This window comes from Amblyomma maculatum, chromosome 1, assembly GCF_055883805.1.
Source record: "Amblyomma maculatum isolate TAMU_Amacu chromosome 1, ASM5588380v1, whole genome shotgun sequence".
NCBI classification, from domain to species: domain Eukaryota; kingdom Metazoa; phylum Arthropoda; class Arachnida; order Ixodida; family Ixodidae; genus Amblyomma; species Amblyomma maculatum.
The window spans coordinates 375,909,367-375,933,556 of NC_139344.1; the positions used below are offsets into that span (position 1 = coordinate 375,909,367).

Sequence of the window (24,190 nt, forward strand, 5' to 3'; positions counted from 1 at the left end):
TGTTAGCTGGAACAGCACTTGAGACAAAGTTTTCGACCACTGCGGTTAAAGGAACTTTGGCCAGAAGCTGTTTTTTAAGCCATCACATGAGCAATTCACACGCACCAGACTTGTAACGCTGTTCACACTGAACTCCGTTCGAACAGTATTTGAACGGGCGCTATTTCCGATCCTAACCACGATTTTTTTATTAAAGACGTAGTGAACCTTTATCCAGTGAATCCAATGTTGCGGAGTGTCAAAATAAACATTTCATTGGCAATAAGTGTATCTTCACTTCAGAACTTGATGTTTCATACCATAATCGCCATACGTGTTCGTGATGTCGAAATGGGCATATGCGATTAAGACACGACTAGGTAGTGTCAGCACATGCGCCTAAGAATTGGTCCGATGGCGGTATCTCTTGTCGCTTTTTCTTTTTTTTTTTTTTTGCCGCGTGCGCGAAGTTTTCACGGATGGTCAGGTGACGCGGGTACACGTCTCGCGGTGATCCTTCAGTATGTGCTTCGACAGCTACGAGTGCGTTGAAAGCTGCCTCCTCTGCGTCGTCTATAGCATCAGCAGTCTTTGCTCGTAAGTTGCATTTTGCTTTTCGTAGCGTTAGGTGGAATGTTGGTTCGTTTCGTAAATGCATTTAGTGTCCCGTTACAAAACTGTCCATTAACCGCGTACAAATATAGCACAAGTCTCGCTTCTGATCGGAGATAGTTATCGTGAACGAGCTAATGCTTCAGCCCGTTCGTTAGCACTTTAACGCTTGTATATTTAATAACATATTTATGAATATTATTATTGTTTAACGCCTGAATATTTCTATGCTTAAATGTTTCTATGGCAGATTATTTTTATGGTATTTCTAAGGCTGAATACATTAATGCCTGATTGATTTAATGGTTTGAACGACTCGGTTAAAACAGGGCAGGAGTCAACTCCAATGAAACGATGTCAAACCGGCAGAACCTTTTAACAACTAGTTAAAATATTAAGTAGTGGGCGCATAAATTAAACCAGAAAAAAGTAATCAGATAAATCTGATAAGCCCCGCCGGGGTGGTGCAGTGGTGAGACGCCCGACTACTGTGCCGGAGTTCCCGGGTTCGAACCCGACCGCGGCGGCTGCGTTTCGATGGAGGCGAAACGAAGAGGCGTCGTGTGCTGTGCGATGTCAGCAGAGCAAGTGTGACGGGTGTCCACAGAGCAAGTGTGACAGTTACTGCGCCTTTCCCTTCCTGTGAACCAATTATTATAAATCTGATAAATTTATAATTAGCGGCGTAGCGGGGTAATAACGCCAGCATGCTATGCAAAGCTTGTTATCTTTTTGTATATACTCACTCTGTTACATTTTTTTTTTCATTCCCTAATTCCCTTCCGTATATTTGTCAGCTGGCTGTAAAAGCTGGTCTTAAGAGGCGTCCGTGTGCTGTGCGATGTCAGCGCACGTTAAAGATCCCCAGGTGGTCGAAATTACTCCGTAGCCCCCCACTACGGCTCCTCTTTCTCTTTCTACTTTCACTGCCACCTTCCTCCCTTCCCTTACGGCGCGGCTGAGGTGTCCACAGAAAAAAGGTGAGACAGTTACCGCGCCTTTCCCTTCCTATAAATCAATCAATCAACTGGTCTTAATAGATTTCTCGTCACAGTGGTTTATATTTTCTGCAACTAAGCCTTCCCTTTGCGGAAGTAAGCCAACAGCCCACGTGAAAGAATTAAAGAATATTTATACCTCTTCCAAGTAACACAGTTATTCCACAAAAGGCCGCACACTACAATATGAACCCGTGTGCGCCTTTCGATTTCACATCTCGAAAGCAAGCCATGGTTTATATACTCGCTTCCTGTGATGACGGATCATCAGTATTTGCGAGCTCACCATTAGCCGCAGCCAGTTCATCGACTCCGCGTGAGCTGTCGTGAATCGTTTACCTGCCGCTCAGATTAACCGCTGTATCTGCAGCGTTACGCCAGGATGCGGCTTCCATCGCAAATCGACGCGCTTGTTTTCCCGAACTTATCTGGTCACGCGCAGTAAGTGGAGGTCAGGCCTGCATGCACGATGATCGCTTTCATATTCTGTCACGTACAAGGTAATCAATCTGTGCATCCCAGGCAAGCCCGTCTTTCTTCGGTGCAGAACTAAGCAGGGGGTAATGTGCGTGCTGTGCATGGTGTTAACTATTTTGCTCTGAAAATGCTTCCTCTCAATAAAAACATCGTAGGTTTCCATCAATCAGCCAAGATCGAACAGGTATCTCCCGCCGGGGTGGCGCAGTGGTTACAGCGCTCAACTACTGTTCCCAAGGATGCGGGATCGAATCCTGGCCTCGGCGGCCGCTTTTCCGTGGAGGCGAAAAGCAAGGCGCCCGTGTGCTGTGCGATGTCAGTGCACTTTAAAGAACCCCAGGTAGTCGAAATTTCCGGAGCCCTCCACTACGGCATCTCTCATAGCCTGAGTAGCTTTGGGGCGTTAAAACCCACCAATCACAAACCAAACCGAAAAAGTATCTGTTTGGACATACTGGGCCGTAACATAAGTCGAATGTGTGTGTCATTGCCGGGCATACATTGTAAAGCGACGTCGTTAAAGGCCCTGTTCCCCGAAAATCACGAGAATTATGCAGGCAGGCGGTAGCTGACATGGTCGCGCACTGACTGGACTTAGGGTTGCCCTTCATTACGTTTGGCAGTAGCTGCAAACTCGGGCCTGTCCTTTCGTATAAAGGGGTGATATCAGAATCAGCCTGCCAGGACCCTCGTATTCACGTTACCCTATAGGCCACGCAGGCACGTTCATAAAAATTGGTTAAAGCGGGCCTTTATATGTGGGCTGGTAGCTTGCCATGTCGCGTCGTACCCGTACGGCTATAGTGCCTATTCTAGGCACTATACTTACGGCGAAGCTTGTGTGCCCCGATATCTTTTTTTTTTCTTTTTCAATAATACTCGCTCCAACTCGTATCGAGTATACTTGATGCGATATGCGATGGCTCGTTTTCGCAACCTGGTATGAAAGGAGGTTCTGCTGTCTTGCCTGCTTCCGAAAAACGAGATCGCATCTACATTTACACTTCCAGAAAGCATACGTCCCGTATCTCCACTAGGAGGGTCCGAGTTTATCTGACACAAGCTCCCGTGATCCATTCGTAATGCGTATGCATGTGCGCAGCTAGATGCATGTGAACGCGCCCTGTTTTTCGTAGCCTTTATTTTTTTTCGTCCAGTGTAAATTTATACAGGCGCAGGGATCGACCCCGCCCGTGAACAATCTCTTAATAATCGTCACCTCGACCTTTATTGCCAGTTTTAATGTGGGATCGCATCGCTTAATACATACCAACGCTTCACTTTAATTCACTAGCCACTCGCACCATTGCGAAAGGTAAGAGGGATCTGCCATTGAGGATGGCGCTCGCTAGATTATTATTTTCCCACCATATGCTTACTGTGGTGCACTCAGCACATCCCATTTCACAGTGATGCTTTTATGTGAACCAGCTCTTGTTGATTTTTCACATCTGTGTTTCTCAAGAAATACAATATCTTAAGCCATCTGCAGTCATCAAGCCATTATCACTTAAGACAACACGCCTTGTGTTTGGGCCCCGCCGTAGTGGTGCACTGGTTACGACGCCCGACTACTGTTCCCAAGGATGCGGGATCGAATCCCGGACTCTGCGGCTGTTTTTCGATGGAGGCAAAAAGCAAGGCGCCCTAGTACTATGCGATCTCGGCGCACGTTAAGGAATTCCAGGTGGTCTAAATTTTCGGAACCACGGCGTTTCTCATAGCCTGAATTGCTTTGGGACGTTAAAACCCCCATACCAAACCGAACCAAACCTTGTATTTGGACCGTGATAGTCAAAGCCGGTTATGCGCCATAAAACTTCATGCAACTATCTTATACCGTGCTCGACAAGAACGTATAAACAGTCATGTAGAGCAGGCCAATTCCTTAACTTTCGCAGAGAGCAAAGCAACAAGCAGATTGTGAAGCGAAGTAAAATGATATCATAAATATTAACCACTCATAGTTAAATAATGCTTACAACAAAGAGCTGCCCTCACCGCTACTGTATCACGGAAAAGCTGTGCCCACTACCAAACTGCTATAACTATAGGCAACGAATGCGCCGATGTTCTTGTGCATCAATATTCGGTACGCGCTTGGCATTAAACCTTAACTCTGGATGACCCATTCTTTCAGAAGCATCATGGCACAGCGCAGACAGCTTCAAACAGGGGCTGCTCCTCGAGGCGTCGATACAGGCAACATCGAAAGAAACACCAGCGGTGCCCGACACCACAATGCGAGCCATCGTACGATACCATTAGTCGAGCATCACGCCGAACAGGGTTTACTACCCGCACAATTATTTCCTTTCGGCTGCAGCCAACAAGGGTCTTTCCCCCAAGCCTCAGATGCGCCGGCTGCAAGCAGCGCTATATTTCAACGTCGTAACCGCCATGCGAGTTTACGAGAAATGCATATCTCGTGCGAGAATTTACCAGCGTACAAGGGCCTTGATGCCTGGGACCCACAAGCTTCTCCAAGAGCTGGTACCGGTTACATACCTCTCCTGGACATCGTGCATAATGCTGGACCAGGTGCTGTGGGGCCTCAGTATTACGCCTGGCAAGCGCACCTTACGACTGATGCGCATCTCCCTGTTCAAAGTAATCCTGGCTTGGATATGGGCATCAGGCGCGGTAGTGTGGCTGATCGATTACTACGACACAGTGATCGACGAGACCTTGAGGGTCAGCGCTCACTTCCTGGGCAGAGTCACGTGCGCCTTATCGAAAGAGCATATCATATTGCGCAACAGCTTGTGTCCCAAAGCCGACCTCCAGGACCGCATCCCTTTGAGCAATATAGAAACGAGAGTTGTGCTGGTCAACGGCAACCCGGTGTCCAGCAGCAGCCGGCAGCAGGACAACAGCGAGGACGAGCTATACGTGGTCGGCAATGTGAGTTCAGGTTATATATGTGTGTGTGCGCGCGCAATATGTAGAACAAATCGAGGCTCAAAAAATTCGTACCGGAAATCTTCTGTCACTGTTACTGCTGGCACAGAGCCGTAGATAAGAAACTGTTTTAGTGCGATGGAAAATATTCTTAACTGGTCCGAGATGTAGGTTACGGCGGAAAGTTGTAGTTCGGATTCCTCTAATTTTCTGTTTTTTTTTTTTTTTTTTTTTTTTTACTTGCGTGCAGGACGAAGGCAACTCGCCCCCTGTTATCTTAATTCTAGCGCGAAGCATTCTTCGCAAATTCCGGTGTGTGCCACGTTGTCGGCTACAAATTTCACGTCGCCTCTGTCGTGTAGTACTACGACGGATGCAATAGTATTGGCATAAACGATGGCATTTAGGCATTAACTCTACTAGTTAAGTCTCTCAAGGTCATGTGAGCCATAGTTCCAAAGTGGCAACCCAGCGTGGCCGTGGCATATATCAATAACGTGTATATACCACGCGACTAAGGTGGTGTCATACCATGTGACAAAAATGCAAACATACTTCTTGACTATATGAAAGTTGTATAGCAACAACGGGCCTAGATTGGTGGGCATCAAGGTTGGACACCTGAGTGCCACTAATTGTATAAACTGAGGGGGTACCATTTGGCGTAGAAAGTTCGGGGTGGTGTCAAACGATTCTGAGGGTCATGGATCACAAAGCTGTTAGTTTCGTCGAAGCCTAGTCGGATTTTCATCAGCAACCTTTGCTCTCCCAACCATGTCCCCCTGGGATCTTCAAACGGTCATTGCGACCGAACCGTTTATCGTATGAAGTTCCGGATGGTGTCAAACGATTCATCGTTTTTCGATTCTATTTAAGCTGGCTCACAGCTGTCATTTCGGGTATAACGAAGGGGTATGCCTGATATAGCGAAGGTGGATATACACCATGTGATCCGAATACAAGCAAAATTGGTGAGCCAGATTAGTACAAAATTGATTCACTGAATGTCCTTATACTTCTATTGCGACATATGACGTTGCGCGTGCAGTTCGAAGCGAGCAAGGCACAACTCGTTACAGCATTGCTAAATCGGGTTATGCAGCAACGAAAAGGCAAAGTAGATTTCTGGAGCTAGCGCTCTATAATCAATCGCTGTCTGAGTCGGTAAAAGGGCGAGGACGAAGAAAGACGTTATTATTCTTAAAGACAATGTACCAACTGACCCAGTTTTCAACTCTCCTGCAATACCAAAAGATCGCGCTACAATCTGATTCCTTTCCTTGCAGCTTCGAGTAAATTCGCTCCGCACTCTTCCCTCAACAGATCTCAACCGCAGGTTCGTTCCTCAACCCTCGATAAAGCTCAACCCAGAAGCACCACCATTCACACCACAAAACAGATTTATTGATTCCGCCGACAGCTCGAGACAAGGTAAGTGGAACAAAAACCTATCTGTGATGTAGCCAAGATTCGCTGGCGCTACTGTCGCGTAAAATTCGAAGACATCGAAGGGTAAACTATGAACATTCGGAAATTTTCTCGGCGTCACTATACGCATGTAAGTGGCCGTTCATTACCGTTTGTGAGGTTTAACATCCCAAAGCGACAGGCTATGCGAGACGCCGTAGTGGAGGGCTCCGCAAATTTCGGCCACCTGGGGTTCTTTAACGTGCACTGGCATCGCACAGCACACGGGTGCCTTGCTTTTCGCCTCCACCGAAAAGCGGCCGCCGCGCTCAAGATTCGATCCCATGTCCTTGGGCACAGCAGTCGAGTGACCTAACCACTGTACCACCGCGGCGGGGTGGTTCGTTAACGGTTTGCGACTAGTTTGAAAGGTAGGGTTTGCGACTAGTTTGCAACAAAATTTAGAAGAGGGTCTATTATTAAATTACCCCGTTGTGTCCGGTTTGCTATACATTGCGGGAGCACGGGTCAAATGCGGCTTAAATGATGACCTTCGCCCAACGTGCATCTGCATCAGAATTTAAACTGCTGTAGCATGCATTTTCAATACTAATGCAGGTACCCAGCTTCGCATGTACAATGGCTTGTACGCAATTGACCCATAAGACTGCGCAACCCAACCCACGCAGAGTGAGGAGTGCCAGTCGGCTTTTGCAAAAGGAGAATTTTCGCGCATTCAGTGTTCATATTGCTGTTCAATTCAATTCTTTATTTTTTTCACAGAAACACTGACCTTCAAATTTCGCAGTCCCGAACAAGGCCTGCATTGCGGCATATTTTTTTCGGAATATAGCCAATGTGCGTTTGTAGACCTAGTGAATAGCTGCATCCACCTCACTCGAAATAGTTTAGCTGTACTCGTCAAGGCACTTGACTGCTTGGACGTCGTGGGACATTTAATGTCCAGCTTTGAGGGCATGACACACACTAGCGTTAATATTTACCTTCAACGTCTTCTCGAATTGGTACTCATGAACCACTCACGTGAACTCTTACTTCATGGGCATGCACTTCGTTATTGACTTAATCGTTAATTCATTAATTATTCTCTCTCTCGTCTGTCGTTAGTGTGTCATCAACTACCACATTATGTGAAAGATCAACTTGACTGCCTGGACGTCGTGGGGTATTTATTGTCCAACTTTGAGAGCATGGCACACACTAGCGTTAATGTTTACCTTCAAGGTCTTCTCGTGTTGGTACTCATGAACCACTCACGTGAACTCTTCCTTCATGAGCATGCACTTCGTTATTAACTTAATCACTAATTCATTAATTATTCTCTCTCTCGTCTGTCGTCGGTGTGTCAACTACCACATTATGTGAAAGATCACATTACATAGAGCCCTGTTTTAACTTTAGTGGCTTAAGAGCAAAATGTATATCTCGGGATCCAAAGGTCCTGATTTTGATTCCCACATCACCCTAAATATTCGTTTCAGCGAAGTTTATTCACTCTGCGATTCTGCCGCTCCATAATTGTGACGCCAAACATTAATGACCAATCTGGATCTTCTCTAAACGCGTAGGTAGTGCCAGTGTCGTCGGGTTCTCCACACAAAGGAAGTATTAACGCAGTCACGTTCATAAATTCAACTGTTTGGCATATGCTTTGGCGGCAGTGGTCCTAGTCAGTACGGAGACTTCCTATCCAGTTTGGGTCATAGCAAAAGGAGCCTGCTTGGATAGCCGCGTGAATGCCCAGCTTTTAGTTTGTTACCATGAAGCCGGGGCAGGCTTCTTGTACAGGCAGGCATGGTGCCCCGTGCGCTGCGTTCTCTCGTAAAAACTTTCGCTCAAATTAGACGCCCTAGGTAGGATTTACATTGAAGACTGCCCTCAAACGGCATGAATCATCAAGTATCATACATACTACAAAATACAAGTGGCGCTCGTGAAAATCGGAGGCTACGAAAGGAGGCGATCGAAAGGTCTTCGAATGCGAAGCTACAAAACAACGTTAAGATGACACATATTGTACAGTGATTGACAAATCCGTAGCAAAAGTTAACCTATCTTAACATGTGACAGTATCCATCCAAGTGTCGATTAAATCAGTATCTTGCTGGTTTAAATACAGTGAAAGTAACATGACTAAATCGGCGATAGACGTTAGTAGAAAGCATAGAGAAAGGAAAAAACTGAGGCGAGGCCCCATGTATCCCAGATGCATTGCGACAAACGTGCCGGAAGTCACGTGCTTTTTTTTTTTTTTTTTAGCCTAGATTTGGGGCAAATAGCAACAGCGTACGCTGTTGCTATGGGGCAGCATGGCTGTCGGCGTCGGATGGCGCGGAGAAGCGCTCAGACGGGGAAGAGCACACAGAGGAGTGCGAGGGGAAAAGCTACCCCAGGTGTAGGTGGCACCACCGCATTTTCCGGTCGCGGGCCGGCGTCACGAAAAGTGACGTCACGGCCTCTCCTCAGTTTTTTTTTTCTTTCCTCCATGGCAAAAAGCTATTTTAAGACCGGTAGTTCTAAAGCAGGGCGGGGACGTAAATATACGACTAAAGATTAATACTTGGTGAACCGTAAAAATCATAACTGATTTGAAATATAAATGGCGCATTTATAGATGACAGTCGGTTTCAAAGGAGGCTTTCCTAACACCCATCCACCTAGCAAACAAAACAAAAAAGGTATCGGTGCATTTCAGACACGTTCTAGCGCATATGAACAAGGACGAGTGAGAAGTAGACAACACGAGCGCTCGTGTTGTCTACTTCTCTCTCGTCCTTGTTCATATGCGCTAGAACGTGTCTGAAATGCACCAACTCGCCCAACAATCTGTGCTATCGGTGCATTTACCGGCCATCTGCTATCATGCGCAGCTCACTTTCATTCGTTTATCATATACAGCTGCCTAGCGTATCTCCTAGCGTCTATAGCGTAGTTTAGGGTACGCAGCAATATTCTGTACTCCACAAAACTCTTGCTCATTTCGGAGAAACACCCGGCAGATAGGGCGCTTTCAGGAAGCTGGACCATCATCACAGCACATGTTTCTCGAGAAGCTACGAAAAGATGGTTTCAAATGAAGTGTCATAGTTTGCCGCGTTCTTCAGTATACTAGCCAATTGCTAATGAACGCCACGTCCGTATCTGCTCTGGGATATAAGACCAATGTTCTACGGGCCGCGCTCCCACTTCATGCCACCAGCCTTGGGTAACTGCCATGCGCATATATCACGGTGTTTTAAAACTAACTGCCTCTGAAATTATGTTTCATACTTTCACGTTTATTTATAAGCAATACTCTGTTTTTCTTCAAGAAGGGTCGACATGATAGGCGTATGCGAAATGATAAGACGGTTTTAAAAGTATCTGTTTGCATGTATAGCTGAGTACTGAAAGTGGGTCAGTTTCACTCATAGCATGCTGCGATAATAAAAAAAATCACTGGCATTCTTCTGTCACGGTGGCAGTTGGCCGATGACATGGCAGGGCCCTTATAGGTCGGCAGGCTTTGTGACGTCATAGCACAGCATGTCATGGCTGAACTGACAGAAGCCGCCAAATTGGGCAGCACTTTTAAGATATGAATCGAACTCAGCGAGACGCTTGTATCCTAAGTAAGATAAACACGCCGGCACATTCGTACGGCTTAGTTAAAACAGGTCTTTACGTACACCCAAGTCGGGCGACCTTTCACATAATGCGGTATAGCTCACGACCGTATGCCAATTCAGCATGTGTAAGATAAGAGGGACAAATTAAGGGATTAGCGATTAAGAAAGTAGCGGGTAGCAAAGTGCACCTACGCAAAAGATGCTCCATGAGGAGCGCCGCGGAGCTTAGTTGTCCCCTTCCCCTCCCCCCTTCTCTTTGAAACCACACGGCGCAAAGCTATCGCAAAAGCAAGAGTTAGAACCGTCCTCACCTTCGATCATGTCTCGTCCTGCAGGGCAGAGAGTTGAATTTCGTACCTTGTCGCCGCATGCAAGTGCAGTGACGTCTCTGTATTCTCCGCCGCGCTGGTGCAATGGTTAGGGCGCTCGGCTGCTGTACCCAAGGACGCGGGATCGAATACCGGCCTCGGCGGTTGCTTTTCGGCGGAGGCGAAAAGCGAGGCGCCCGTGTGCTGTGCAATGTCAGTGCAAGTTAATGAACCCCAGGTGGTCGAAATTTCTGCATTACTCCAATAAGGCGTCTCTCGTCACCGAGTCGCCTTGGGACGTTGAACTTCATGAACCAAACAGTCTCTGTATTCTGAGGCCAAGCCGTAGTGATAAATTGTTAACGGTCGAAATTTTTGTGTGTCAGATAAGAAAAACATTTTACAGCAGATGTCTAACCTTCTCTTCAATATGAGTACTCCGTAAGTTTATTCCTGCGTCCGCGTGCGAAGGCCATGCCATTTACAGGACCCAGAAAAATCCAACAGGTCCAAGGTATGAGCGGGTGTCTAGTTTCCTAAGGGAATCCTAAAGATAACATCCGATACCAAATAGCAGCATCCGTTGCTGCCTTATTATTATTCAGTGTTCGGTGAATTCGCCAATGCTGCTACACGTTACGTCCACATTTATGCTTCAGGTTAAGTTTTTCGAACTAAAGCCCGGCACCATGCTCCATCATGTGCGATGTAGGCAACTGATCGCTAAACTAACTCTGACATGGTAAAGGCCGAAGGAGTAATTGCGGAGTGGGGAACACTGCTGGCGAGCATTGAATGCGTGACAGTTTCTTCATATCCCTACCGAGTAATGCAGCAATCCCACTTAAGCAAATGTAAGTCGCGTTTTACATGCACGTACAGGAGACCACGAGATAACTTAACCTCCATCGTGCATGTATGCCATGTAACGGAGGCAGACTATTGCGGTCTCGCGGTAAGTTTATTATTATTAGTGCGATGCTCTAATCCGATGGGCTCTTGCACTTTATATTGCTAAAATTATGTAGCATACAAAGAGTGCGTGATGGTCGTTTTTTGGCGAAACTTTCTTGCGTTCGAGCACTGTTACTCATCATCACTGCCGGCATCCGGTTCAGTATAAACGACACAGTTTTTCGCAGGTTGTTTTCCAAAACAGCAATTCTGATCATTGTATTAATAACATATGTTGCTTCCTTCTTCACTTTGCCAACTACAATGAACGGTAGCACACGTGGGTACCGAATTTCAGCTGGAGTCTCAACCCGAACCGTGACACCACAATACACTTCCTCCTGGCCACAAATCTGGCCGTGTATTCATAGCCTAATGCACGCTATTCTTGTCTTGGTGGTCGTGATCCAGAACCAAGACATAACCGCAACCATCGCAGCGTCATGCGTGGCTTCCTAGTTGGGTTAATTATTTCTATGACCAGGTAGCATTCATAGTTTTCCCTTCCTGGCGAGTGTAAACGGCTGCGATTCTTTTTTCTGTATTATATTACCTGTCTTCCACACCACGGTCGACAACGAAACCTGTCTGAGTGACCTCTTTGCCTTTCCTTTTTTTTCCGGCAGCCGAGAGAGCAGCCGAGAGAGCAGCCGAGAGAGCAGCCGAGAGAGCAGCCGAGAGAGCAGCCGAGAGAGCAGCCGAGAGAGCAGCCGAGAGAGCAGCCGAGAGAGCAGCCGAGAGAGCAGCCGAAATGCCAGCAGGAAGACCAGCGTAAAGACCAGCGTAATGATCAGCCCAACTGACAATGTCTACGACTATAGAGCTACGGACCGGAATAGGCATGAAAATTATCTTTCGAAATTTCCATAGTTCATTTGTTTTTTTAGCCAAGAACTCTCTTACGAAACGCAGTATGGGAAGAGATTGTTTGATAATGTGGTGCATTACGGCAGAAAGCCTCTTCAGTCACAGCCACTTGCGAAACATTTCTTTCCACCTGATGCGCAAGGCAAATGCAAATAGTGGTGGTGCCGAGAGTCAATTCCAGCGAAGGTCAGAACATTGAGCCTAGGCGGCGTCATGATTATATTGACGCAGTTGTCAGCTATACCACTTTTCGCAAGAAACAGACATACCTTACGTGGCCGTCATCGCTTCCAGCACCGATTCGGGTCTCCCTGTACGTCTCTATATTTCGGACGCAGACGCAGAATCCTAGCGCCACAAAGTGGGCCGAGATCATCAAGGGCATGAAGAATGTCGCTAAAGATTTGCCCCAAGTCTACAAGAAAACGACTCAAAGAAATGAAATTAACCGGAACCAATTATCTTATACTGATTGAAGGTCAATTCTGGCAAGTGCAATAATCGAAGCTATACACACATTTCGAGAGGATAACCGTGTCACTGCAGAATGGGCACTCGTTTCTTTTTTGTTATGGCGTAAAAAGAACGTGAAGCCGAGAACCGTCGTGGACACCGGCGTTACGCATCTGTTAGGCACCGCTCAGCTGTTCCAGTATACCACGTACTTGACGGCAAGAACTGTTTTACATTGGACAGACACAACCTGCACCTGTTGTCCACGCGACACTGATCGATAGTCTCCCCTCCCTGCTCTTGCACTACGCTTACCGCGCTGCCACCGCAGTAGCGGGCTATCAGCAAGTGCAAAGCTTCAAGACCAGGAGCAAGGCCGCCATGTCCACAAACAACTTACAGACGGGAGGCGCCAACAAGGGCACAACATTTTTTATCCAAGTTTACATCAGTCGCATGCGCTGCTGCTACTTGATGGAAGTCGTAGAGTTGTGCGGAAAAAAAAAATCATGGCTCTTAATCAGTATGGCCCTTATTCCATTCTGCAACCCGGTGGAGTTTCTGACGTCATGACGACTTTGTTACAGAGCTTTAAAATATGCAACATGCACGTTAAAGTCGTGCACTATTGCTTAACGAGCAATGCCGCCTCCTTCCCAGCTAATCACGTCGTCCAGTGCGCCGAAGGTTGCTTCTGTGAGAACTCACGATTTCAAGTGCTATGCGTACAGCCCTGTTTCGCGCAGTTTTTAAGGCGAAAGTCTTTCTAGGATCATGGTGAATATATCGCGTCTGCGAGATGTGTCAACGAGATTTTGCGAGATTCCGCGACATGTGTCAGCGAGACGTCGCAATAGGTTACGAAGCCAAAGAAAAGAATGTAAAGAAATTATAACGAGCTCACAGACACGCAAAATAGAGGAAGAAGAGAAGACGTAGACAGAAGAGGAAGAAGAGAAGGGGGAAAGGCTTTCGCCATTAAGCTTTTAAGCGAAGGTAGTTGTAATCCTATATTTTATTATTTCACGACATCTCGCTGAACAATTCTTCTTTTAGAAACATAGCCGAGGCATTTTAGCAAGTGATTTTATTCTTCATACAAGGACTGTGTATGACAACCAGCGATTCAAGAGGCGATTCGCTCTGTGACCGCCATTCCCATGCTTCCCACGGCCCGTATTGTCATACGCACTGATGCCCTCCAGGTGACAAAGCTACTTAGGCGCGTCAGTAGTAGCACAGAAATCTGCCAAAACATACACAGTCTAGCGGCACGCATACCACAGCCAATTCGTATTGAATGGACTCCGCGTGACCTTTCAAGTGCTCAAAGCCAGGCGGATTCTGCGACCCGCCTTTCCACCTCAACCTCAACATCGCCAAGGCTCATAAAATTGGACAATGCTATCCTACTTTTATCAAGAAAGGAGCACCTCCGACGCCATACACGTGATGTCATACCTCCGTGTACCGTGTACGGTACGCCTCACCCACGGTCTAACCCGTGCAGAGGATGTGGCGCTTCGAAGGATTAGAGTTGGGGTGGCCTTAATACCGGCAGTGATTCGAAAGTGGCCTCAATTTCGAGATGGGTATCCACACCCTGAGTGCCCGTCTGCACGTCAGAAAAAGAGAAGCTGACATTCATCACCTGCTGTGAAAATGTCTAGCGCTGAAGCCGACACGGATCCGGCATCTGGTGGCAGCTGGCCTCTCCCCTCATGATCCGCAGTCATATGCCGCTTGGACGCAGGGACCACATCATCGTTCACTCCTCGACTTCATTGCATCAGCCAACCTTTTTTAATTTATTTGACCACACCTTTCATTCTACATAGCATTCTTTTATGCCCTGAGGCAATAAACATCGCAAAAAAAAATAATAAAAACCTTGAATAAAGTTTACTCCTCCTCTACTCTACTGACCGATATTCTTTGCGAGTCTTTAAGCTATCGCAGCTTCAGGACCATTAAGGGCATTCTTCCTGTCTGATGAATAATAAAAAGTGCTGCATTACTACCGAAAATAGTCAGGTTTTCATCAGTCTGTCATGGCACCACTTGCTTTTCCAAGTCATGCGACTGCGCATCTCGCACATGTGTTTGCAGTCGAGATGCACGTCGAAACGTCGGTGATCCCCCCTCTTACAAGCAAAGCTCACTTACACGCTGTCAAGGCGTGCAATCGCCTATGAGTGCACGAGTAAGCATTAACCGGCGTGTGTGCCACCTATCAATTTCCCCGGACAAAGCGCCCGTCACCGAAGTACCACTCCGGGGGCGTCTTTTCTGGGTGGTGAAGGCGCTGTAGAACGCGTGAAAAAAATGGCTGTGGTTTAACTCTGGTTAATCTAAACGCTTGCGAAAGCAATACTATGTGTGGCTCTTCCTTGGTTTAGCTCGGTTATTATTGGTTTATCAATGAAGACACGCTTAGTCTTTCGGATTAGCCTCCGCCTCCGAACTCGAAGCAGCTCGCCCAGCTGGATCAGCGACTCTTCGTTTCTGTAACCATTCTTCTCATTCTTCTTCTATTTCATTGGCCATACGTTGTCGTCTTGTTACTAAAAAGAGAGAGTTAAATGGAGGTTGCTCTGGGGGGTCAGGCTTAGTGTACTTCCCCTCACAAACACTAGGTGGAGTCCCTAGTATGGGACCCCAGTCGTTTCCACTGCCGCCATTGCTCGCTTGACCAACGCCTTTTGGACTTTCAGGTCGGAACAGGCGAGTAGGGTCTCCTCCCGGGTATCCAGGGTGGGGTTTGGGTTAGGTACAAAGGCAGGGTTGCAGGGGCATGCCCACATCATGTGGAAGAGGTTCGAGGACATTTTCCCACAATGCGGGCACTCCCGGGGAAGGCATTGTCAAAGTGATTGATTGATTGATTGATTGATTGATTGATTGATTGATTGATTGATTGATTGATTGATTGATTGATTGATTGATTGATTGATTGATTGATTGATTGATTGATTGATTGATTGATTGATTGATTGATAGGAATTGGGAAAGACGCTGTAACTGTCTCACTTGTTTTCTGTGGACGCCTCAACCGCGCCGTGAGGGAAGGTGGGAGTGAAAGTGGAAAGAGAGAAAGAGGAGCCGTAGTGGAGAGCTACGGAGTAATTTCGACCACTTGAGGATCTTTAACATGCGCTGATATCACACTGCACACGAGCGCCTCTTCGTTTCACTATCGGGAACGACGCGCCTGTCGAGGCGCCGCGCACATACGCGGAGATAACAAACTTTTATCGCGAGCTAAGATGCACGTACCCCGCCCCTCACCCCTATCTGGACCGGGCACAAGCCACGACACACAGACGCCTACAAACAAAGGCCATTCTTAGCCCCTACAGATTATCGTTAATTACGAACGAAGAATTCAACCCTGCATGCCGGCACTGCGGTGACGGGACGCAGGCCACTCAAGACCATATACTGTGAGAATGCGCCAGCAATCGCCCTCCAAAGACACTCCTACCAGCTCCCTCAGCGGAGGAAGGGGGCAAGCTGTTGGCCAGCCCAAGAAAACCTACTCAACTGGCCCTCGTCACACGAGCTCAAGAGGTCGCCCCCGACTGGAGGCCACCTTAGACTCGCCCCAGCCTGAAATAATTCCTTTCATTTTGTGGCAATAAAAGTTGTTACCACCACCACCTCCATCGAAACGCAGCCGCCAAAGGGTTTAAGTGACACCGGGCACATCATGGTGTTCGCAAGGAGGCGAAGAAACACCCGTCCCTCAGCTCTCGTTAACCCTTTACACGGGCGGGGGTAAATATTGCGTCTGATTTGGTGCAGCTGAGTAATTTGCCTGAAAGTGTAAGCTGGTGTGAATTCTTCTGGAGGAGGGGGACGAGGCTGCCCGGTTAGAAAGCGCTTGGGCGGCGGCATCTGCTGCCTCGTTTCCTCCTAGCCCCGAGTGGGCCGGAGCCCAGGATGGACCTCCTACGTACGAGATGCTTTGCAGTAGTCGGTAGGCCAGGTCCGAGCTGCTTTTTTAGTAGCCGGTAGGCCAGATACGGGACCCAGCCCTGTTGAACGCTCCTCCACTCCCTTCGCGAGTCCGCTATGATTGTCCGTTATGATTGCTAACGCGATGGCGACCTCCTCTGCCTGCGCGGAGAACCGTGGAGAACGCTTCTACAGAGCGTAGTATTGCTTTCGCAATAATAGTACAGATTGTTATCTTGACTTTCTTTTAGCGACTTGCAGCACCTTCGCCAACAATCTTGGACGACCACACGTGTGAACAGGCACGACTGTAAGGAGGAGGAGAAGGAGGAGGAAACTTTATTGAGGAGAATTGGGAAAGTTCTTTCCTCGTGGGAGTTCGCTTCTCCTCAAGCCGCCCTAGGGGCAGTCATCGCTCAATGACCTCCTTGGCCCAAGCCGTGATGGCGTGTTGCCGGCTTGGATCAGAGCTAAGCAATGCGGCCTCCCACTGTTCCGAATTGGTAGTCTGCAGGCCCTCCGGCGGATGCATGTTTTCACATTTAAACATGATGTGTTCGAGATCTGCCCTCTGGCACGGCCGCTCGATGGAAGCGCACAGGGTGCGGCCTGCTGCGTCGCGCCGCCGTCAATGGGCAAGCGCGTCCTTGGGGAGTTTACAGTTGCGCCCGCTATTTCTGCTGAGGGCGCCACTGTTCGGGGACACGCCACCGCCGAGGTCGCCGGCTCTGATCGCGCGGTTTGCTTCCTTTCTGGACGCGTTCGCCTCGTGTCTGCGTGGTAAACGCAAACTTTTTTTCTGTGCGCGTGTGCAAGCAAGTTAACGAATTGAGACGGGATGCGTTTGTTTTTTAAAGCGAAGGCCGTTCTAGGCTCATGGAGCGAAAATCTATGCGCAGAAGCTGTGCCTGTAATCTGTGCGTCGCATCTGCGCACTGGTGTGTCAGTCGCAAAAGCGGACGTGCAAGGAGGGAGATTAAGAATGAAAATGATTGATTGTAATAGGCAATCAATAAAAGGGATAAATAGACATTGATAGTGGTAATGACTAATGCTAATGACTAATAATGGCTAATAATCACTAAAATGATTTGTAGTGACCAGTATATCGAACTACGACATGTAATGACCGCAATTGATTAGAAATTAGTAAAACTGCTTAGCAACATGTGGTAATGACTATAATAGCTAGGCATGACTTATCATTACTGCTAATGACTACTAAATTACCAATATGTGAAACGACATGTAATGACCACTGCTGATTCTAAATGAGTAACCTGCTTAGTTATGAGTGGTAAGGGCTACAATGACTACGCAGGCAGACTCATCATGACTGGGAAACGACCAATATATCAACCGACGACTTGAAATGACAAACTTTGGCAAACGATGAGAGGCAAGTAATAGAAGGGTAGGCTCCTCCGCTTAAGAGACATCTAAGAGACCCTCTAATTTTATCTGCTGAGCTCGCTTCAGGCAAAGGCAGCAGCAAGGAGTTGAAATGCACTCGCATCCTCTGAAATGAAAGCGGCGCTGAGGTTAAAACGTCCAGATGCTGAAGCATAATGCCGTACCAGCTGCCGTTGAATTTGCTACAAGGGACAGCAGATTGGACTTGTTGGTGATTAATTATAGGTTAACCGTGCAAACAACGTGACGGGAACACAGGAGAAGAAGACGGGACAACCGCGCTAGTTGTGTCGTCCTCTTTTCCTGTTTTCCCGTAATGTTGTTTAACCCATTTAGTTACCAAGGAGCTGGCCAGTGAAGTAGGATTTTTAACGATGTGTTGTAAAGCAGATGAACACGATGAGGTGGCACCAGAAACTTTTCTCGCGGGATATGTTGCGAGGACATATCAGAAAAAGGCACGAAGGTTTTTGTTTTTTTTATATAAGCATACAATTTGTTCTAAATTTTGCCGCGCTAGTCTGAGTGGCCTTACAAGCAAAGGAGCCTGTGCATACAACATTTGTTTATACTCTTGAGACTGTTTCAGCCGATGCGATAACAGCTTTCAGGTTTTCTGTGGAAAAGCCACGTTCCACAGAAAACCCGGCGCCCGCTCTGTCGGCGGAAAGTCGGAAAAATACCTCTCTGGTAAGAGGCACTTTAGTTGGTGATATGGCCAGACACCTTTGGCGCAATGAGAACACATGACAGGATGACAATGTGGCAGGAGCTGCCAAACCAGAGAGAGTCAATAAGATGTAAGGGTGAAATGGGAATTATTGAAAGTGGGACCCTTAGGTCCCAAGTCAGGCACACTATACTCCTATAGGGCACGTTCGTAACGCTTCGGTAAAGAGCGGCTTTATATAGCTAGTGTAGGAAGCTATTTCATATAATGTGTTGGCTTAAGGCTACATTCTAATGATATGCGACAGAGGCAGCAATTACGGGATACGGTGAATAAGCAGGTAGCAAAGTGCGGGTACTTCAACGAGGCTCTGCAAGGAGATTTAAGAACCCCAAGTTTTGTTTATCACTACCAGGTTGTTGCTTAATTTATGCAATATTTGGCAATGGTTCTGAGGCGACATGTCAGTCCTGCAAGAGCCTGTTGCAGGAAATATGAGTCAGCTGGACCAGTTACAAGTTAATGAAAACCAAGGACAATGGAGGCTTGATGTACCCCGCAAAGGAAGTAATCAAGCTTTGTCAGCTTACAAGCACCTTCATTAACAGGATGATGAAGTCTGAAGAGGTCCGGTGAAGTAGCAAACTGTGTAAACTTTTGATTTCATTGTTTCTTCACTGTACACAGTACCTGCAGCTAATCTATGAAAACAATGATCGTGCCCATGCTGAGGCGCTATGCAAGATATCGTTAAGTTGCTGCACCCACTGCTAGCGAGCTGGGCTGGAAATGTGAACTCAACAGTAGAGCGTCGTTTATGGCTATGGCATAAACCTCTCTCTAGAAAGGTTTTCCATCTACGATTGGTAATTTTCTTCCTTTTTTGTGTGGCCATTTAATAAGCGTACTCGGCTGCCCGCTGAATCTCGGCTGCAGTTGCGCTCTGAAGCGTGAACATTCTTGTGATCGCAGCTAAGAGTTTCAGAACAGGAATACTCGGCGTGCATTCTTTCATTGAAAATTACAAACCAGCAAAATTGTATGGGTTTGCGAGCAACCAATAAAAATAGTAATAAAAACTTTCGGCACATATGCGTAGCACCTTGAGGCAGACCGGCTCTATGAATCGCGCTTAGTTCGGTCATGCAAATGCGGGAAGCCATGACGGATAGCATTCTGGCGTACAAAGTTTAAGGTATCCAACTGAGTCGAAGATCCCTGGTTATTATCTAGATTTAACCTAATAAACATCTTCATATTTCCACCGTAACATTTATCAGAATGAGATAGAAAGGTTGGTTACATGTTGCATTTTCACAGAAGTTGCTCATAGTAGGACATTTTTTTATTGGATAGCGCTGTCAGCTCAGAACAGGTTGACCTATATTTGTTATAAAAGCTGTATGCAGGAATGAGTAAATGGTATGAAAATGAAACACGGAATTCGCGACATAGTTAAGTGGTTATGCATTAGGCTACCATATGGCAGCTGAACAGCTTCGAATTGTTCACATCCAGGTGACATTTTCGTGTGACAAAGAACTTGATCCGAATGCAACATCACGGTAATGCGAGCTCTCCAATCGAGTGGCCTTGAACCACCGTCGCAATAAGTTTTTCGGGGTACACTCCAGTATACATCCTTGCCGAGCAAGCGCTAAGTGCTGACATGGTCACCTAGACATGACAGTATATACTAATTCGTGTTGCCAAATTGTGTGAAGCGGAGCTCTTATGTCCTTAAAATAAAAGGCTTCTACCACGCCGACGCCTCCCTGAAAGCGCAGCCAGGCGCAGCTCTCCGCGCGCGGCTGTCCCCGAACGGTGGCGCCGCGGCGATGGCGACGGAAAATAGGCGCCTCCCGCCGGTTTCGGGCGACGTAGCAGGCCGCACCTAGTGCGCTTCCATCGAGCGGCCGTGCCTCTGGTCACCGCAAAGCAGCGGGCAATGTATATATTCAAAGCGGCCGCGCATACTGAAATGCAGGCTATCACAAAGTGTCATCGGTAGGCGCTGCGCTTGCAGCCAAAAGCAGTCCGTTCCAATGCTCTAGACAAAGGTGCTGACGACTGTACGTGGGAAATTATTACTGCGTTAATGCATTTGATTACTGCATTTTCACCATGATTTGCCTATCCTTACACACTTCCAGGCCCACGCTGATGTCTACATGTAGTTCTTGTTGCAGCTGTAGTCTATATGTAGTAACGAGAAAACTTGGTTTAGTTCACCGATGACCTTGAGTCAGGGATCAAGCCGCGCAGAACGGGATTTTTCTGCGGTGAAGAGAAACTGACTGTGGATACCGGCGAGGATGCGCGTTAGAGCTGCGTGCTGTATATTACAGAATTCGCATCGCAACAACTGTGTTCCACAGTAAATTCCCCCAAAGTCCATCGCAGGACAAGGCACGAATGACATAAAAGGTGAGCGGTCGTTGAAAATGATGCTAAATTTGACATGCAAAATTTTAATTTCTAGCAAAAATGGCAGTGGCTTTGCTCAGCTATGCCAGGATGGGGAGAGGTACGTTTCCCTGGTTGAGCTTATTGTGGTCATGTATGTTTAGCAATGAGAGACATTGGGTATACATATCTTCAATTCATTTTGCTTGACAAAGAAGAAAGAGTGTCCGATGATCTGTGAAGTAGCATACAGCGGTCTCAATTTTGTCTATACTGTATTTCGATTTAGCAGAGTAACAAACGCAAAGTCTTATACATTGGATTACTCACCGGTGTCAAGTCCATTTGATGCCACAGTCTCGAGGCAAGCTCATATAAGGAACATATTCTAGTTCACTGTAGAACAAGTATACGAACTAAATGCATCCGCACAACGGAAGAGATGGCAATAGCCCTAGCAATCTCGGAAGCAAATTGGAGACTACACAGCCTTCCAAAACAACAGGATAAATCACATAGCAAACAAGTTCTTACCTTGCCGGCCAGAAGGAACAGACCCAAGTATGCAACACCCGATTATTTGAGTCCCCGACGCTGCGCTGGGGTGGAGGGTAACATTAGAGTAGATGCCGTCGTCCGAGGTTTCACTAGCCGGGCGGCGGAGCCATCGGTGGAGCATTTCACAACGCCAGAAACATACGGGGAAACAATACGAGCGTGTAGGGAGAGGCGTAGAAAGTACGCACTTCCACATGACACACTAGACCGAGTACAAGCCACTACAATTAGGAGCCTAAAAACAAACTCATATCCAAACAGAGCCCTGTAACAAGATATGGCCAACACAATACAAAAGCGAATGTGTCTGGTACGGAGACACTGCTACACTATACCACACAACATGGGGATGTAGGGCAATCCCCATAATGCCTAAAATAGATATCCATAGTCCTGAGCAGTAGGAGGACCTTCCAGCCGACTCGGACGCACAGCATCAGCTCATGCTGGTGCTGCGGGCCAGAGCCGCTGCTGAGGCCAATGGACTCCTGGACAGAGGACTGCCGACTACTGCTCTTTCCTAACCCACTACCCCTAACCCCCATTTTCCCCAATAAAATTTATCAGTCAATCAAATCAATCGCACACTCTACACATGTATCCAAATGGATTGTTCACGAAGTCTGCTTCAAATTTCCGGGTCACATATTTACTTTCGAAAACTCGAATGCAGTGATGTCACACGACGTGCCTTCAGATTCTCTTCTGTTGGTTCCCGTTGACTGAACTCTTCGGCCCATTCTCGGCAGTTATGCTCCGTTTATTACGCTCGGCAGTCTGGCATCCCCGTTGGACAAGCCATTCCTCTCTCTGTTCAGGCGTCTCCGCTGCTCTCTTCTCCTTCTCTTCTCTTCTTCTTTTTGCTGCTGCTATCCGCCGCCTTTTACGCTCTGCCCCGCCGGGGCGGTGCAGTGGTAAGACGCCCGACTACTGTGCCGGAGTACCCGGGTTCGAACCCGACCTCGGCGGCTGCGTTTCGATGGAGGCGAAACGAAGAGGCATCCGTGTGCTGTGCGATGTCAGCGCACGTTAAAGATCCCCAGGTGGTCGAAATAACACCGTAGCCCTCCACCATGGCTCCCCTTTCTCTCTGTCCACTTTCACTCCCACCTTCCTCCCTTCCCTTACGGCGCGGTTGAGGTGTCCGCAGCAACAAGTGAGACAGTTACCGCGCATTTCCCTTCCCATAAAAGCAATCAGTCTTTTGCGCTCTGCCGGCGGCTTCGTTTCGATCACGGTGCAAGATTCTTACACCGTAGTTTCGATGGAGGCGAACTGGGGAGGCGTCCGTGTGCTGTGTGATGTCAGTGCACATTGTTGTGGCTGTAGGAAGAAAGAAAAGAAAATGCACGAGCCTGCTACTGGCTCTGTAGCTGAGCCACCTCCGCTGCCTCGTGCGGACAGAAAAGAAGAATAGACAAGAACGAAAAAAAAAGAGGGAGAGAAAGACGCACGCCGCAACAACAGCCGTCGTCCGCCACCACCGAAGCGGTGGCGGGTGCAGTGACGGCCTACAACAGATAAAAAAATCAGTGCCTGGCTAGCCCCCGCCGCAAGTGGCGTTGACCTACCGTCCCAGCCCCGTAGGGCCAGGAACTGCCACCCTTGAAACTCCCCAGGTTGTCTTACTCCGAAGCCCTCCACTGCGGTTCCTCTTTCTCTCTTTCCACTTTCTCTCCCACCTTCCTCCCTTCCATTACAGCGCGGGTGAGGTGTCCTTTGCCTTTCCTTTACTGTGGACAAATTTATTATTATTATTATTATTATTATTATTATTATTATTATTATTATTATTATTATTATTATTATTATTATTATTATTATTATTATTATTATTATTATTATTATTATTGTTGTTGTTGTTGTTGTTGTTGTTGCGCTCTGCATATTCTCGTCCCCGCTTGGCAAGGCGCTCTCAGTTCGGGCATCTGGCTGCTCTGCATCTTGGCGTTCGGAGCGCGGCGCGAGGCGAGCGGTGAGGCGCGCGCCAGCTGCGCACTGTGACGTCACTCGGCTCCTCCCGCATGCGCAGAACTGCACCTGTTGCATGTACACGAAACTGCGAGTGGGCAGTGTAGCTCCTGCTACAAAACGGCACCCGATGGTAGGTAGGTGAAAACTTTATTGATGAGCCTTAAAATGGTGCGGGAGGTCTTGCCTGGGGTAGCCGTAGAATGATGATGGTGGCAGGTTGAGGTCTGTACCCTCACAGGAGGATCGCACCTAGTGCATCCTTCCATCTGACAAGGCAAGGAGTTACATCCTAGGGTTGCTTTGGCTCTTGATCCCGGGTGGTGGCCAACAGCCCATGACGTGCGGCGACCTGTCCAGCCCACTCTACCAGCCGCCTCTGTGAGGCCGGTTCGGAGCTGGAGACCGCGATCACCCAACCCTCTTTGGCCGTGAGGTTCCAGCGAGATGGTGGTTGGAATTCTCGGCAGTGATATGAAATGTGGTCAAAGTTGGCACCCGAAGGTTGAGGCAGAAGGTCACTGGTACGTTCGATTCGATGTCAATAAATTAGAAAGTTCCACTTTCGGCAAGCCATTACGCGCTGTTAAGTAAACTAGAATTAACGCAGTAGGCAAAAATATTACACGC

The 24,190-nt window shown here is 47.6% G+C and overlaps 1 protein-coding gene across 2 annotated transcripts; it reads left to right on the forward strand.

The window, feature by feature from the left end:
• Positions 1 to 465: 465 nt before the first annotated feature.
• LOC146208286 (uncharacterized) lies at positions 466 to 14,571 on the forward strand. 2 transcript variants are annotated; one of them, XM_084592505.1, is made up of 4 exons: positions 466 to 576; positions 4,207 to 4,970; positions 6,291 to 6,398; positions 11,892 to 14,571. In XM_084592505.1, exons 2-3 carry the CDS (start codon positions 4,422 to 4,424, stop codon positions 6,324 to 6,326), a joined length of 585 nt encoding a protein of 194 aa, XP_084448631.1. In that variant the 5' UTR covers positions 466 to 576; positions 4,207 to 4,421; the 3' UTR covers positions 6,327 to 6,398; positions 11,892 to 14,571. The 2 variants fall into 2 exon arrangements, with proteins under 2 accessions (XP_084448631.1, XP_084448626.1); XM_084592500.1 differs by lacking the exon at positions 466 to 576 and adding an exon at positions 3,178 to 3,381.
• The last annotated feature ends 9,619 nt before the right edge of the window (positions 14,572 to 24,190 follow it).